We start from the raw sequence: 12,754 nt of genomic DNA, 5'->3' as shown, positions 1-12,754 counted from the left end.
TTCTGCCTGTTGAAATTCTTTCCCTCCTTCAAGAATCGGTTCAGGTATCAACTCTTCTATGAACCCTAATTTCACTCAGCTAAAAGATATTCCTCAGCCATTAAAATTCTCATAACATTATGTGGTCATGGACTTCTCTCATGAGTTATCATATTACAACTTGGATTATACTCACAAACATATTTTATCTTCCCCTACTAAATTCTAATTTCCACAAGCACATTTTATCTTTGTACCCCCAGCATCTAATATAATGTCTCATATACAAGTTCATTTAGGAAAACTATTTTTTTGTGAATTAAGTGATTTGCTCCCTATTAGCAAAGCTGGAATAAGAATCTGGGTATTCTGGTTCCCTGAATGGCCTTTATGTTGCCACACTCTTAGGGCTGTTACTGAATTCTATATTCCCATCCCCAAACTTTTTCCCCCCTTAAACTCTTATAAAGTGAACTTCCCATCTTCCTGCCATTATTACTGTATGTTCTTTCTATAGGTCTATGATGATGATACATCATGGCAGAGAGTAAATTCATGTAATTATCTAAAGATTATCTACTGTTTTGTATTGACCAAGTTAATACTCAATAGCTTGAGATAAATTCTTGAGCATTACCCATACATACTAGCGCAAATTTGCATGCTGATGTCAGGAGCATATTGGAAACAGTTGCCTCTGCCGAACTGAATGTAACTGAAGAAGACAGTTGGCAGACACCTCATACTAGAATTCTCACTGGAATCCACTTGAGTTTACTTAAGGTTTTCCACAGTTAAAGAATCTCTTATCATCAGCATCATTTTTTACAAGTCAAGACATTATTTCCAATCAAATACACTACACTTATGTGAAGTAGGGCATTAAAAACCCAGACCTAGTAGACAGAAGGCAGCAGATGGCCTCTAGGATTCAAGTTCTAGCTCTGGCCTAACTACTGGAAAGTCTTCCTTCTGAGTGTTGCTTTCATTTAAGCTCATAGATTTTTGTACTGAAAGGGACCTCAGAAGTCATCCAGTCCAGTCTCATTTTGTAAATGAAAAAATAAGACCCAGAGTTAAAGTGATTTGCCTAAGGTTACTTAGGTAGCAAGTTACAGAGACAGGATTTAAGTCCTCTGACTTCAAACCAGCACTTGTTCAGTCATTTTTCAATTGTGTCTGACTCTGTGACTGCGTCTGGGGTTTTCTTGGCAAAGATAGTAAAGTGGTTTGCCATTTCCTTCTGCAGCTCATTTCACAGAAGAGGAAACCGAGGTAAACAGGATTAAGTGACTTGCCCAGGGTCACACACCTGGTAGGTGTCTGGGGCCAAATTTTAACTCAGGAAGATGAGTCTTCCTGACTCCAGACCAGGGATTCATCCACTGTGCCACCTAGCTGCCTTCCTACTTATAAATCTTATAGTGACATACAGAAATATTATGTATTATTACTTCTAACAGAATAGGAATGAATGAAAATCAACCAGTTACACAGGAAAATTTTTTTAAATGGAATTCTCCTGTACAGGTTAACTTCTCACACCCATCTCATGTCTGATAAGCCATATTTTGGGTTAAAACTAAATCATTTTTAAATATTCTTCCTCTCTACCTTGAATCTTTTGTCCATTGTTCACCCTTTCCAATGTACTTATTTTCTGATGTGTTTGATCCGTGTGCATCCCTCATCGGCCAGTGCACTCCTAGAGGGCAGGGACTATTTTATTTCTTATCTTTGTATTCCTCAGGGCCTTGCACATAATAAGTGCAAGTAATAAAAATAAGTACTTTACAAATCTTTGTTTAATTAAGAATAGAAACTCGGATAAAGATAAACCGTAGTTTGACTTGAGTTAAAAAGTACTGTGCATCATTTAAGTTAATCCCCCCATATATAAAGAATACCTCAAAAACAGCTCCCAGATCTTTGGTCCCACTTCCAGACCAGGCCCTAAGAAGCAACTGCACCTCCCCACTCCTCGGAGATGTGGCCTGTCAACTGCTTTGGTGGGTACTGCAGTCACAGCTACTAAAGACTCTGAAAAGACAGTTCTTACAACCATAGTCCCTGAAACTAGCAAAAGGTTCAATATCATAAGCTGATGATCTTCCTTTGCAGCTCCAACATCCTACATGCGCCCTCTCCCAAACTGGACTGTGGGCACTTTTCTACTGGCATCCCTCATGCTCAGCACGGCGCTGCGCAGTAATACAGTAAGTATTACTAAATAAAAAATGCTTCCTAGTCTCACTAAAAGAACAAACGCCAATCTCGAACTCTGATTCCGTTTGCTTCTTCCCTCCGGCACGACCACCCCAAGTTGGGACAACCGTATCTACCCTAAATGCACTGTGATGAACGCACAGCACTCGGAAGTGAAGTCCATTCCATTCGGACCCGAGTTCACCTGCAAGTGGCTCCGTGTCTACAGCCTGAGAATCACCGGAGGGCAGCCACCCTGCCCAGTGGAGGCAGCACTCCCATGAGCCATAGGGAGGTCCCATCTCCCGCTCTGATCCCCACAGGGTGCAACATAAAAACAAACCCACCCAACCCCAACTCCTCACTTTGCTGCCTCAACTCCGGGCCTGCGGGATGAAGACCGATCGATGCCACAGGCCCTCTTTGCCGCTTCCACTCCGGAGCCAGGGAGTGCAGCGATGGCATTTAATGCCGGGCGCGAGAGCGACCAGTCCATCACTTGGACTTCTGTGGCCATGTGCACACGGCGTAGCTCTGGCACGGGCAATGCCAGCCTCCCAGGCTAAGCTTAGTGCCAGGCGGAACCAAATCGAGTGAGTCTCAGTCCACCGCTAGAGGCCGCTATGGGCCCCTCCGCGGCCTCCCGAACCACCTCTGCGCCTGCGCACAAGAGAGTCGACGACTTCCAATTTATTTATTTATGGAGAGAAAAGAAATCCTGGGCGCAGGCGCGCTTCGCCGCCGCCCCGCGCTCGGAGCGCGCACCTGAGCGCCAGTCCCCGGACGGCCCGCGCGCCTCAGCTCGGTCACTTCCGCCCAGCGAGAGGAGAAAGGAGGGAGGGAACGGGAGGCTGGAGGGACAGCCCGAGCCCTGACCCGCCACATGAACCCCTGAGACTCACCAAGTACATGGGCTGCCACCGGTTCTCGGCATCCACCTCCTCAAACTCCCGTTCGATGGTGACGGACATGGTGGCGGGCGAGACCTGGCGCGAGTAGAGCCGCCGCGGCCGGAGAGGCACATGCCCCGTCCTCGCTGTAACAGCCGAGTGCGAGCCGCACTCGTCTCCCCGGCGGCGGCCGCCTGACGCATGCGCGCTCCGCTTTCCCTGCTTTCTCCTCCCCCCCCCCAACCCCCCACGACGACGCCGAACACAGCTGCTGGCGGCCGGGAAAGTACCTGGAGCGTAGAACGTCAGCACGCCGAGCGGGCGCGGAAGAGGCGGGTGAGGGGGGCGAGGTTACCAGCGGGAGGGGGCGGGGCCGCGAGCGACCCCCCTGCGGGGCCCACGCCGGGCTGCCGGCGGCAGAAACTGCGCGGAGTGAGCGGCTGCGGGAGCCTCGCTTAGCGCGCCCCCGCCCCCCACACCGCGGCTCTGTGATCTTGCCCTGGTGGCCTTTCTTTTCCCACCCGACGTCTCTCTCTAGCAGGGATGGCCGCATGTGTCCTTCTAGGTCCTTGGGAGCGGGAGTCCAAGTTTTACAGAACAGACCCTCTTATTGAGGGGTTAGTTCTGGGAGGTCCGGAATCAGTCACGGGGCCGCACTTGAGGACCCAAAGGTCCCCTACGCCTGGTCTGCAGGGCTAAGGACGGAACGCGGGATTTCTTTTGGATGAGGACATGCTTTTTACCCGAGCAGCTGGCCCAGACAGTGGTCTGGGGCTCCTTGCAGTGCTTTGGGAGGCTGGACCCCATTGTCTTCGTGAGAGCCCTTCTTCTGCGCTGCTGTACCCGAATAGCGCATTTCTTAGCACTCTCAGAGGAAACCCGATCTTGACGCCGGCCTCTATTCTATTAGGTTGTTATTAGAATGGGGGAAGGGTTGTTTTTTGGCTTTTTGTTTTTTTTAATGTAAGCCCTTTTAGCAGAGTTCAATGCTAGGTGGCCTAGTAGATAGAGCTCTAGAAGATTGGGGACACTTGGTGGTTTTGTGATTCCCAGTGAGTCACTTGACCTGTCACAGTTTCCGTATGTGTAAAATGGGAATAATGTACGTGAAGTGCTTTTCATGACTTAAAATCTTCTGTATAGAAGCTAGCTATCATTTTTCATCTTAGAACCTTTCAGTAAGCCAAAAGCACTGTGTCAGCAGGTGGTAGAGATTGGCAGACAAAATTAAGCAATTCTTTCGCCCAAAAAACTTATATTTAACTTAATGGCAGAAGGGAATCAAATCTTCCCAGCAGAGATGGCATCTTAACTGAACCTGACATGAAGAAAGGGTGCTGGATGTGGAGCTGAAACTAGCTCTGCCACTTAACCACCTGTGTGACATTGGACAAGTCGCAGTAAGCACTCTGGGACTACATTTCCATATCTGTGTAATGAAGGCTTTGGGCTAGATGACCTCTAAGGACATTTTCACTTATAAATATGATCCTAGACCAGTAGGGCATATTCCAGATCTAAATTTATGATGTGTGTGATTTGAGGATCACAGGAAGGGCCTCTCTAACCCATAATTAGAGGCAGTGAGGTGGCACAATGGATAAGTGCTGGACCTGGAGCCAGGCCTGAGTTCAGACCAAGCTTGCCACAGACACTTGATGGTTGTGTGACTTTGGCCAAGTCATTTAACCTGTTTTCCTCAGTTTCCTCACTTGCAAAATGAGGATAAAAATAGCACCTACCTCTCAGGTTTGTTGGAGGATAAAATGAGTTAATATTTGTAAAGTGTATTGCAAAGCTCAAAGTACTATGTAAATGCCATCTATTATCATTGTTATCCCAAATGTCTCACAAACCTAGTGTCTTAAATGCCACCATTATAGATTAGTTACTTATAGATAGCTTAGAACCTGAGTTCAGATTTGACGTGTGATGCTGTGATGCGAGGCAAGTGATTTAACTTCTGCCTCATTTTCCTCATCTGCAAATAGGGATAATAATATCTATTTTGAAACTTTGTTGTGAGGATCAAATGAGATAATATTTGTAAAACACATACTATAATGCCTGGCACATTACAGTGTGCAAACTCTTATATATGCTTATTTCCTTCCTTCCTTCCTGAAAGAAAAGATGTCAAACTAGAATTTTATCTTCCTGCCCCCCATCTCCCATATTACTACAGGAAATGATTTTTAAGTTCCAGCCACTTTTCTGGTCACCAACCCTTAATGGGGAAGTAGTGCTCCAAGCTATATTCAAGGATTTGATTTCCTTCCCATCAAATCCCAGTTACACAAAGACCATCACAACTAGTGAATCAAATAAACTTCTTTGTCCAAGCTGATAGCAAACAAGTCATAGAAGTTATAAAGATTATAATATAATAATAGACAGTATACAAAATAAGTGAACTCTCCCTTTGGGAGGAACAGAGACTCCTCAATCTCACCCTAGGCAACATTCCCTAAAATCTCTAATGTAGCAAGCTATAAATCAAGGACATGTTGAGGCTTCAACTCCTCTACATGTTTACTTCCCAGTTTTTCTTTCAGGGATCTTTGTTTGAAGAGGACTTGGAGCGTGTGTTTCTTCATTTGAAGCGAGAAGCCAGAAGACATCTCTCCTACAACAATGTAAATGGAAAGAAGAATATTGACAGAAAAGCAAAAGTATGTTACAAAATTACAAAGAACAAGCATGGCCCCAAAGAAGAGATAGAAGATATCTCCTTCCTCTCCTTTGAAGAGGTGACAGGTCCATGGGTATGGATCATTGCATAGATTTTCAGACCCTTTTAATGCATTGATTAGTTTTGCTTATTTTTTCTTTTTCTTATTTTTTTCTCTTCTAAATAGTTTTTTTTTCCTTTAAAATAGTTTCCTTCCTTTAAAATAGGCTCTATGGAAGGGAATAAAGGGAAAAAAATACTGGAAGAAATATAATTAATATTAAAACAAAAGATATCATGAACACTTTTTTAAGAAGAAAGAAATCTCTCCCAAGCTCTGCCAACTCTACCACTCATATAGACAGGGAGTGCTGACTAATGGTTCTCTCTACTAATGATGAGAGTCTATGCAAATATCCTAAGTATAACTCTGGGTTTACATATACATTCATATATGCCAGAACTGGGGTAGGTAATGAATGAAAAATTGGGCCAGTAGGATAGTCATCTAGTAGGAGAGATACCACGAAAATGACCTGCATAGCCAGTAGGTACTGACTTCAGTTAAGGTTAGTAGAGAGACAAAATGGTGGTTATCACAGAAAGAGGAGTTTGAGGCCAGACATTATTTAACCTTGATGTTATTGGCATCCATTGGCCCAGAAGTGAATGCCTAATGAGACCAGTGAGAAGTGAGAGGCATGTCCAGATGTGGGCAGTCAGCAGCCGTTACAGAAAACAGAATGGAGTATAGGTACTATAGATAGGGTACTCAAGAGAGTTAAGCAATAAACAGCTCCACACAATCAAGTCAGAACCTCTAACATAGCAGGACTCTGTTAGTGACTGAAATCTTCCTTTCCTTGGAACTGCAGGAGTGAGGGGTTTGAATTTGAGCATGGGAACTGTTATGTGATAAGTGTTCAGTGCCCAAAAGGGGGTATGGCTTGAGATACCTATTCTTTGTGCTCCAATGTATTTGTATTCATCCATTCCTAAAAAATTATTAGAGTTATATACAATTAAAAATAAAACAAGATGAAGCAACATAACACAAAAACGGGAACTTTTAAATAGGCCATATTTAAGATCGTTTCAGTTGTCCAAATCTCCATGACTCCATTTGAGGTTTTCTTGGCTAAGATACAGGAGGGGTTTGCCATTTCCTTCTCCAGCTCATTTTACAGATGAGAAAACTGAGGCAAACAGGGTTAAGTGACTTGCCCAGGGTCACACAGATAGCAAGTGTGTAAGACTAGCTTTGAACTCAGATCTTACTGACTCTCGGCCCATTGCTGTATCTACTGAGCCACCTACTTGCCCCAGAGTTTGAATTAGGATATGCAAAATAAGATAAATGAAAATCAGTAGCCATCAGAATAATACCTCACATCTGTATAGTCTATTGGAGTTTACAAAGTGTTTTCGTGTCCAGTACTTGTTTGAGCCCCACGGTACAAGGAGGAGAGTAATTACAATAATGTTACAAATGTTGTCTTTGAAATAAGGGTCATGGCTATAGGCCTTCAACTAATGAGTGGCAGAGCAGGATTGTATCCCAGCTTTTCTGAGCTCTAGTCAGGTATTTAAATTAAAATGGTTCCCTACTTCTCTTTTCAATCCAAATTCTTGCTTTTAGCTGTGATGACTTTAGGTTTACACCATCCCCCTGGGTAAGGTTGTTGTTTTGTTTGTTTTTTAAATTTAGCTTTCATTTTCCTACCACATGGCTCATTCATCAGTCTGGGTGGTAGTTGAAGTACTGTTCAGAATGTAAGGAAGGAAAGGAAAGGAAACAGTAAATCAACCATGTACCTAGGAGGGATTGGTCTTACATCCAAGTGGAAAAGGTGACTGCCCTGGTTTATTTATTTATTTATTTTAAATGCATATACTGGAAACCTTTATTATTTAGATTAGTGCTTCTTAAAGTGTGAGTGGGGATCCTGTAGTTGAATATGGAGGTCATGAAAAATTTGGTAACAGTAAAAGGTATCTGAAAGCACAACAACCAAAAATTAATTAAAAATCAAACACAGGGGTGGCTAGGTGGCACAGTGAGTAAGAGCGCCAGCTCCAGAGTCGAGGGGGCCCAGGACCCAGGCCTCAGATACTTAAGATACTTAACACCCACACAAAAAAACTGGCCATGTAACCTTGGGCAAGTTACTTGACCCCAGTTGCTTAAAAAAAAAAACAATGATTCCAAGGTGTTTCTAGCAATGCTTGCCTATGTGTTGCATTGCACAACTTCACTGCAGCCTTTGTTCTGAACATACAACATGAGCACTATGCACTGCCACATGCCATCATGCCATACAATGCAAATGAATGCTGCTAAAAACACCTCAGCTCAGATTCATGAGTGTTGTATATTATGAATTGCAGTGTTTTTACTGTACACACAGTTTTCTGCTTTTACAAAAACATAATAGTTTAATTATGAAAAATAAAGACTTTTAAAGTTTCCTACTGTCATCCCTCAGCATGTATCAAATTAATATATATATTTGGATTTCAGTGTGTTAGAATGTTTGATTTTTTTAAATTGCTGTTATCTCCTTTTACAGAAACATAAGTGTTTAATTGCAGCAGGTAAAGATAAAAGCCCTTAAATAATATTTCTCTGCCATCACCACTGTATGTATTTGTAAGTGTGAACATCGATTTTTCAAATTAAGCACAAACAAATGTAATTTCATACATTAAAGCTATCATTTGTTGAGAAATTATTAGTAATATATATTTATATTTTAGGAGAAAAATATTTTTTGGTTATGGATAAGTGCTAAATTTAGACAGAAGAGATAAAAATCCTGATGACAATATAAGCAGAGTGTTTGCTACCAGGTTATAGGACACCTAAATTGACAAGAAAAAGAAAATATGTCAAATCATTTTTGCAATATAGATTTACTTCTAATAATGATAATGGTCTTAAGCAATAAGCAAAACCTCTTTGCTTAACTTGTAATGAAGTTTTGACTACAGAGAGCATGAAGCCAGCTAGACTAAAGTGACATCTTAATAGCAAGCATGAAGCATACTTCAGTAAACCAAAGAAATATTTTGAGTGATTTTTAAAATCTTTAAATAAAGAAAAACCATGTTTTGAGAAATTTGTTATTGTCAATGAAAAGTATTGACTTGCATGTTACAAAACTTATTTAATTGCAAAAACTAAAAAAAAAAAAAAAACCCTACACAACAGGAGAAGATCTTGTGTTATTTGCTGCTATTAAAATATCAGAACTAGTTCATAGGAAAAAGTATGGGAATGAAATTCGTAAAATTCCTTTTTCCAATTCCTGTTTCCAAAAGAATTTCTGAAACTAGTAATGATCAATTCCAACAACTTATTACCAGGCTTAAGGGCAGCCCAAAGTTTGCAATTCTGTTAGATGAAACAATTGATATTTCTTACGTGGCACAGTTGTTACTTTAGGTAAGATGTGTTTATGAAGGAAGCATACATGAGGAATTACTAATATATATATATATATGATATCTATGAGTTTTTCCACAAATGAAGGTTTACAGTGGAAAAAAATGCATTAGTCTGTTCAGACAGTGCTAGAGCAATGATGGGCAAGAATGTTGGATTTGTAGCAAAAATTAAAGCTGGTGGCAATACATATATCACTTTTACTCACTGCACGATCCATCAGGATGCATTCATGGCCAAAAAAATCTAATCGGAGTTAGATGTTGTGCTTTACAGATATTATCAGTATCATTAACTTCATTAAAAACTGTACACTTAATAGTCATTTGTTTTCAAACGTTTGGAAAGACACGGACTCTGATTTCAGAAGTTTATTACTACATGCAGAGGTAAGGTGGCTCTCAAGAGGACAAATTTTAAACAGATTACTGAATTGAATGATGAAGTTGGGGGTGACTAGGTGGCACAGTGAATAGAGCACCGGCCCTGAAGTCAGGAGGACCTGAGTTCAAGTCCAGCCTCAGACACTTAACACACACAAAAAAACTAGCTGTGTGACCCCTTGGGCAAGTCGCTTAACCCCAATTGCTCTGCTTCCCCCCCCTCCAAAAAGCCCTCCTCCCCCAAAAAAAGAAAGATGAAGTTGTTATATTTTTGACTGAGCAGAAATCTGATTTTGTTAATTTTTTTTTTCATAAGTTATGGCTTTCAAAACTGTGTTATTTGTCAGATATTTTAAAAAACTCAATGATTTAAACATGTTGATTCAAAAAAAGAGTTATGTATTTATGTTAAAAAATAAAGTGGAAAGTTTTACTTAAAAAGTTAACACATGGAAGAATAGGGTAGAAAATTGTTCTTTAAAAATGTTTATAGCACAGAAGATTTTATAATTGAAAATTACCTTCCCAATGATTTTATTGTAAGACTTATAATTGATCATCTGAAGTGCCTGGACACCCACTTTCATAAATACTTCCCTTCAAATTTTGATTCTAAAAAACTAAATTGGGTTCATAAAGCATACTCAATTGAAATAAAAAATGTCAATCATCTGCAAGTAAAAGTTGAAGAATTTGCCAAGTTATCAAGCAACACAGGTTTAACAAGGTTTAAAACTTGAGTTTCCTAAAAAAAATTATTAAATGAATTTTGGTTTGGAATTAGGACAGAATTTCCAACAATTTCTGAAATGGCCCTAAATATCCTTCTGTCCTTCGTACTACATGTTTATATGAAGCAGCATTGTTGGCATTGATTATAAAATCAATATATCAATCAACTGAAAAATATTGAAGATGCTCTACATCCTGCAGTATCACATATTCCACCAAGATTTATTCTTTATCTAAAAATATAGCACAACCATCTCATTAGTATGCAATTTGCTTTTGTCTTTAATAAATGGTAAAATTATACATACACCAAAAATTGTTTTAAAATAAATTTCTTTATAACTTATTATCAGTAACTGTTCAATTTGTGTACCTATTTTATACACCTAGGGTCACATAAAAATTTCTCAGGCTGTAATGGGAATGTAAATTTTGAAGATCTTCCCTGCCCCTAGGCTAAAGTGCACCTGGAGCCCGGGGTGGGAGGCTTGTTTTTCAATAGATACTTCTTGATTGGCCAGTGAGTCAATAAGGTTGTTACATTCTCTGAGCCAGGAGAAGGCTATATAAGCCCTGATGTGAGGCTTTGTTTTGGGGCTCACTTTGAGAAGTGTTCTGTGATTTGATTTGGATTCTGGGAAGCCATTGTCCAGAGCCCCCCGGGCTTTGAAAAACCCAGATGTTGATTGGGTATGGATGTAATGGTTGGACAGTTTGGAAACCTGTCTACTTGATCTGTTTCTGTCTTGATAATTCTGCATGTATACTTTGAAGTTCAGGGTGCTGATCTTTTTCCCCTGAACAAGGTAAACGATACATGTTTGACTGATTAAAGTAAGCTTGTTAACCCATTTTGAGTTGCTTTCCTTTAACAAAACAGATCCAAGAACCTGTGTTGGCAGCCACCCTGAGGACGCTTGGGTGCTTACTGATAAACAGGCATAAAGGGGTCATGATAGAAAAAAATTTACGAAGGCCTGGTTTAGATGATTACAGTTTCATTGGCAACAGCCAAAGAGCCGTCATTGCAAGGAGAGCCTGCTTTTCTCCATCAAACTGGGCCGTTTCCTTGATCTCAGCAGATCGACGTCGTTCAGCTCCCTGATAGCCTCCTCAATCTGATGCTTATTGGCCTTGATATCCACAGTGACTGTTGGAGCACTGCTGCCCTCCTTTTTCTCCACTGAAGTCTCAGTGACCCAGGGAAACTTCATAGTGGGTTATGCTTTTTACTCCTTTGGGGACTTTTCTGAAGGGTCTTGGGCTATCTTTGAAGCCAGAGTGTCAGAAAGTAGATTTTTCTATTGTTGAGACATCCTGAAACAGTGTCTTCTTGGAATTTGAGGCCTTTGACATGTGGCTTTTATCTTGGAGAGACAACCACTTCTTTCTTTGACTTTGACATTATTGTGGGTGAAAAAGCTGACCTGGTATAATTTGAAGGCCATCAGGGAGGCCTCTCATGATCTAAACATCTCTGCTGAAATTCCAGAATTAAAGTATTATTCCTTTCAGATAATAAGATACCCCTTTTGCAATCTACCTTAAATTATTGCAATAATTCATGTGAATTCAATAGATGCTTCCCTACTAACCACACAGAATGGAGTTTTGATGGGATGGGAAAGAGAAAGCATAATTTTGAAATAAAAAAGAGCCCTGGATAGGCAGGCCTAGGAGACCTAATCTAGGATAGAGAAGCTGCTGCTGGGAAAATGGGATGGTGACCTGTTCCATTCCCTGTTCTGTATGTAGTCATTGATGTTTGCTGGAGTTCAACTCTGGTGAAACCTTACCTCCATTTAGGGGAATTAAGCTTTCAATTCTCACACTGGCTCAATGAAGTCCTATCCCAGAATCCAGGTAATCGTTATTTTTTTGCTTCATTTCCAAGGACTCCCCAAAAAAAAGAATAGGAACAGAGGTGCTCAGTGCACAATAAGAATTAGGCAAAAGAATTTATTCCTATACAGAAAGAAATGATAACCATAAAAAGAATAATAACATGTATCAACAGCCATTTTGTAGAATTGTGACTCTTTAAAGACTGGATCTTCCTATCTTGCCCAGGATAGAAGTTCAGGAGTCCATTCACTGCCCATTTCCACTATTACCTGCTGGAGAGCTCTGACTTACTCTGCTTCTCTCCTAAACTGCTTTGCCTCTCCTTCCTCTGCTCCCAGAGGGCCCACCCCTCATGTTAATGCAGAACATAATAGAACTTCAATCAGCTTACTTTCCTGCTTGCTACTCAGAACCCTTGAGCCTGAGATCTATTAGCCTCAGTCCCTGAAGCAGCAGGGACTATAGGTTTGAGCCACTTTCCCCCAGGCTAGAATTCACTAACTAGCACCCCTCCTGGGAGGCTAATAGTCAAGCCTCATCGGGAGATAATATAATATTGTATCAGCAATGCCATATTCACAATGCCTATAGAGATTACAAATAT

At 41.0% G+C, this 12,754-nt stretch overlaps 1 protein-coding gene and 1 long non-coding RNA gene across 5 annotated transcripts in view; one reads left to right on the top strand and one right to left on the bottom strand.

Annotated features, from left to right (window-relative positions):
* Positions 1-3,308, bottom strand: part of PTPN2 (protein tyrosine phosphatase non-receptor type 2) — a 114,051-nt gene extending 110,743 nt beyond the window's left edge. For all 4 annotated transcript variants that reach the window (XM_069099603.1, XM_069099602.1, XM_069099604.1 and 1 more), the window contains exon 1: positions 3,087-3,308. In XM_069099603.1, the coding sequence (XP_068955704.1) occupies positions 3,087-3,155 (69 nt within the window). In that variant the 5' untranslated portion in view covers positions 3,156-3,308. The remainder of the gene's footprint in view (positions 1-3,086) is intronic.
* A 155-nt stretch (positions 3,309-3,463) lies between these two features.
* Positions 3,464-11,156, top strand: LOC138170346 (uncharacterized). Its single transcript, XR_011170581.1, has 2 exons — positions 3,464-3,984; positions 5,630-11,156. It is a non-coding gene; the product is annotated as an uncharacterized lncRNA (long non-coding RNA).
* Positions 11,157-12,754: the final 1,598 nt, after the last annotated feature.

The sequence above is a fragment of the Petaurus breviceps genome, unplaced genomic scaffold (genome assembly GCF_028583685.1).
Source record: "Petaurus breviceps papuanus isolate PSGF00001 unplaced genomic scaffold, PetGlider_PUasm1.0 38, whole genome shotgun sequence".
Classification (NCBI taxonomy): Eukaryota; Metazoa; Chordata; class Mammalia; order Diprotodontia; family Petauridae; genus Petaurus; species Petaurus breviceps.
This window is presented reverse-complemented; position numbering and strand designations above follow the sequence as displayed.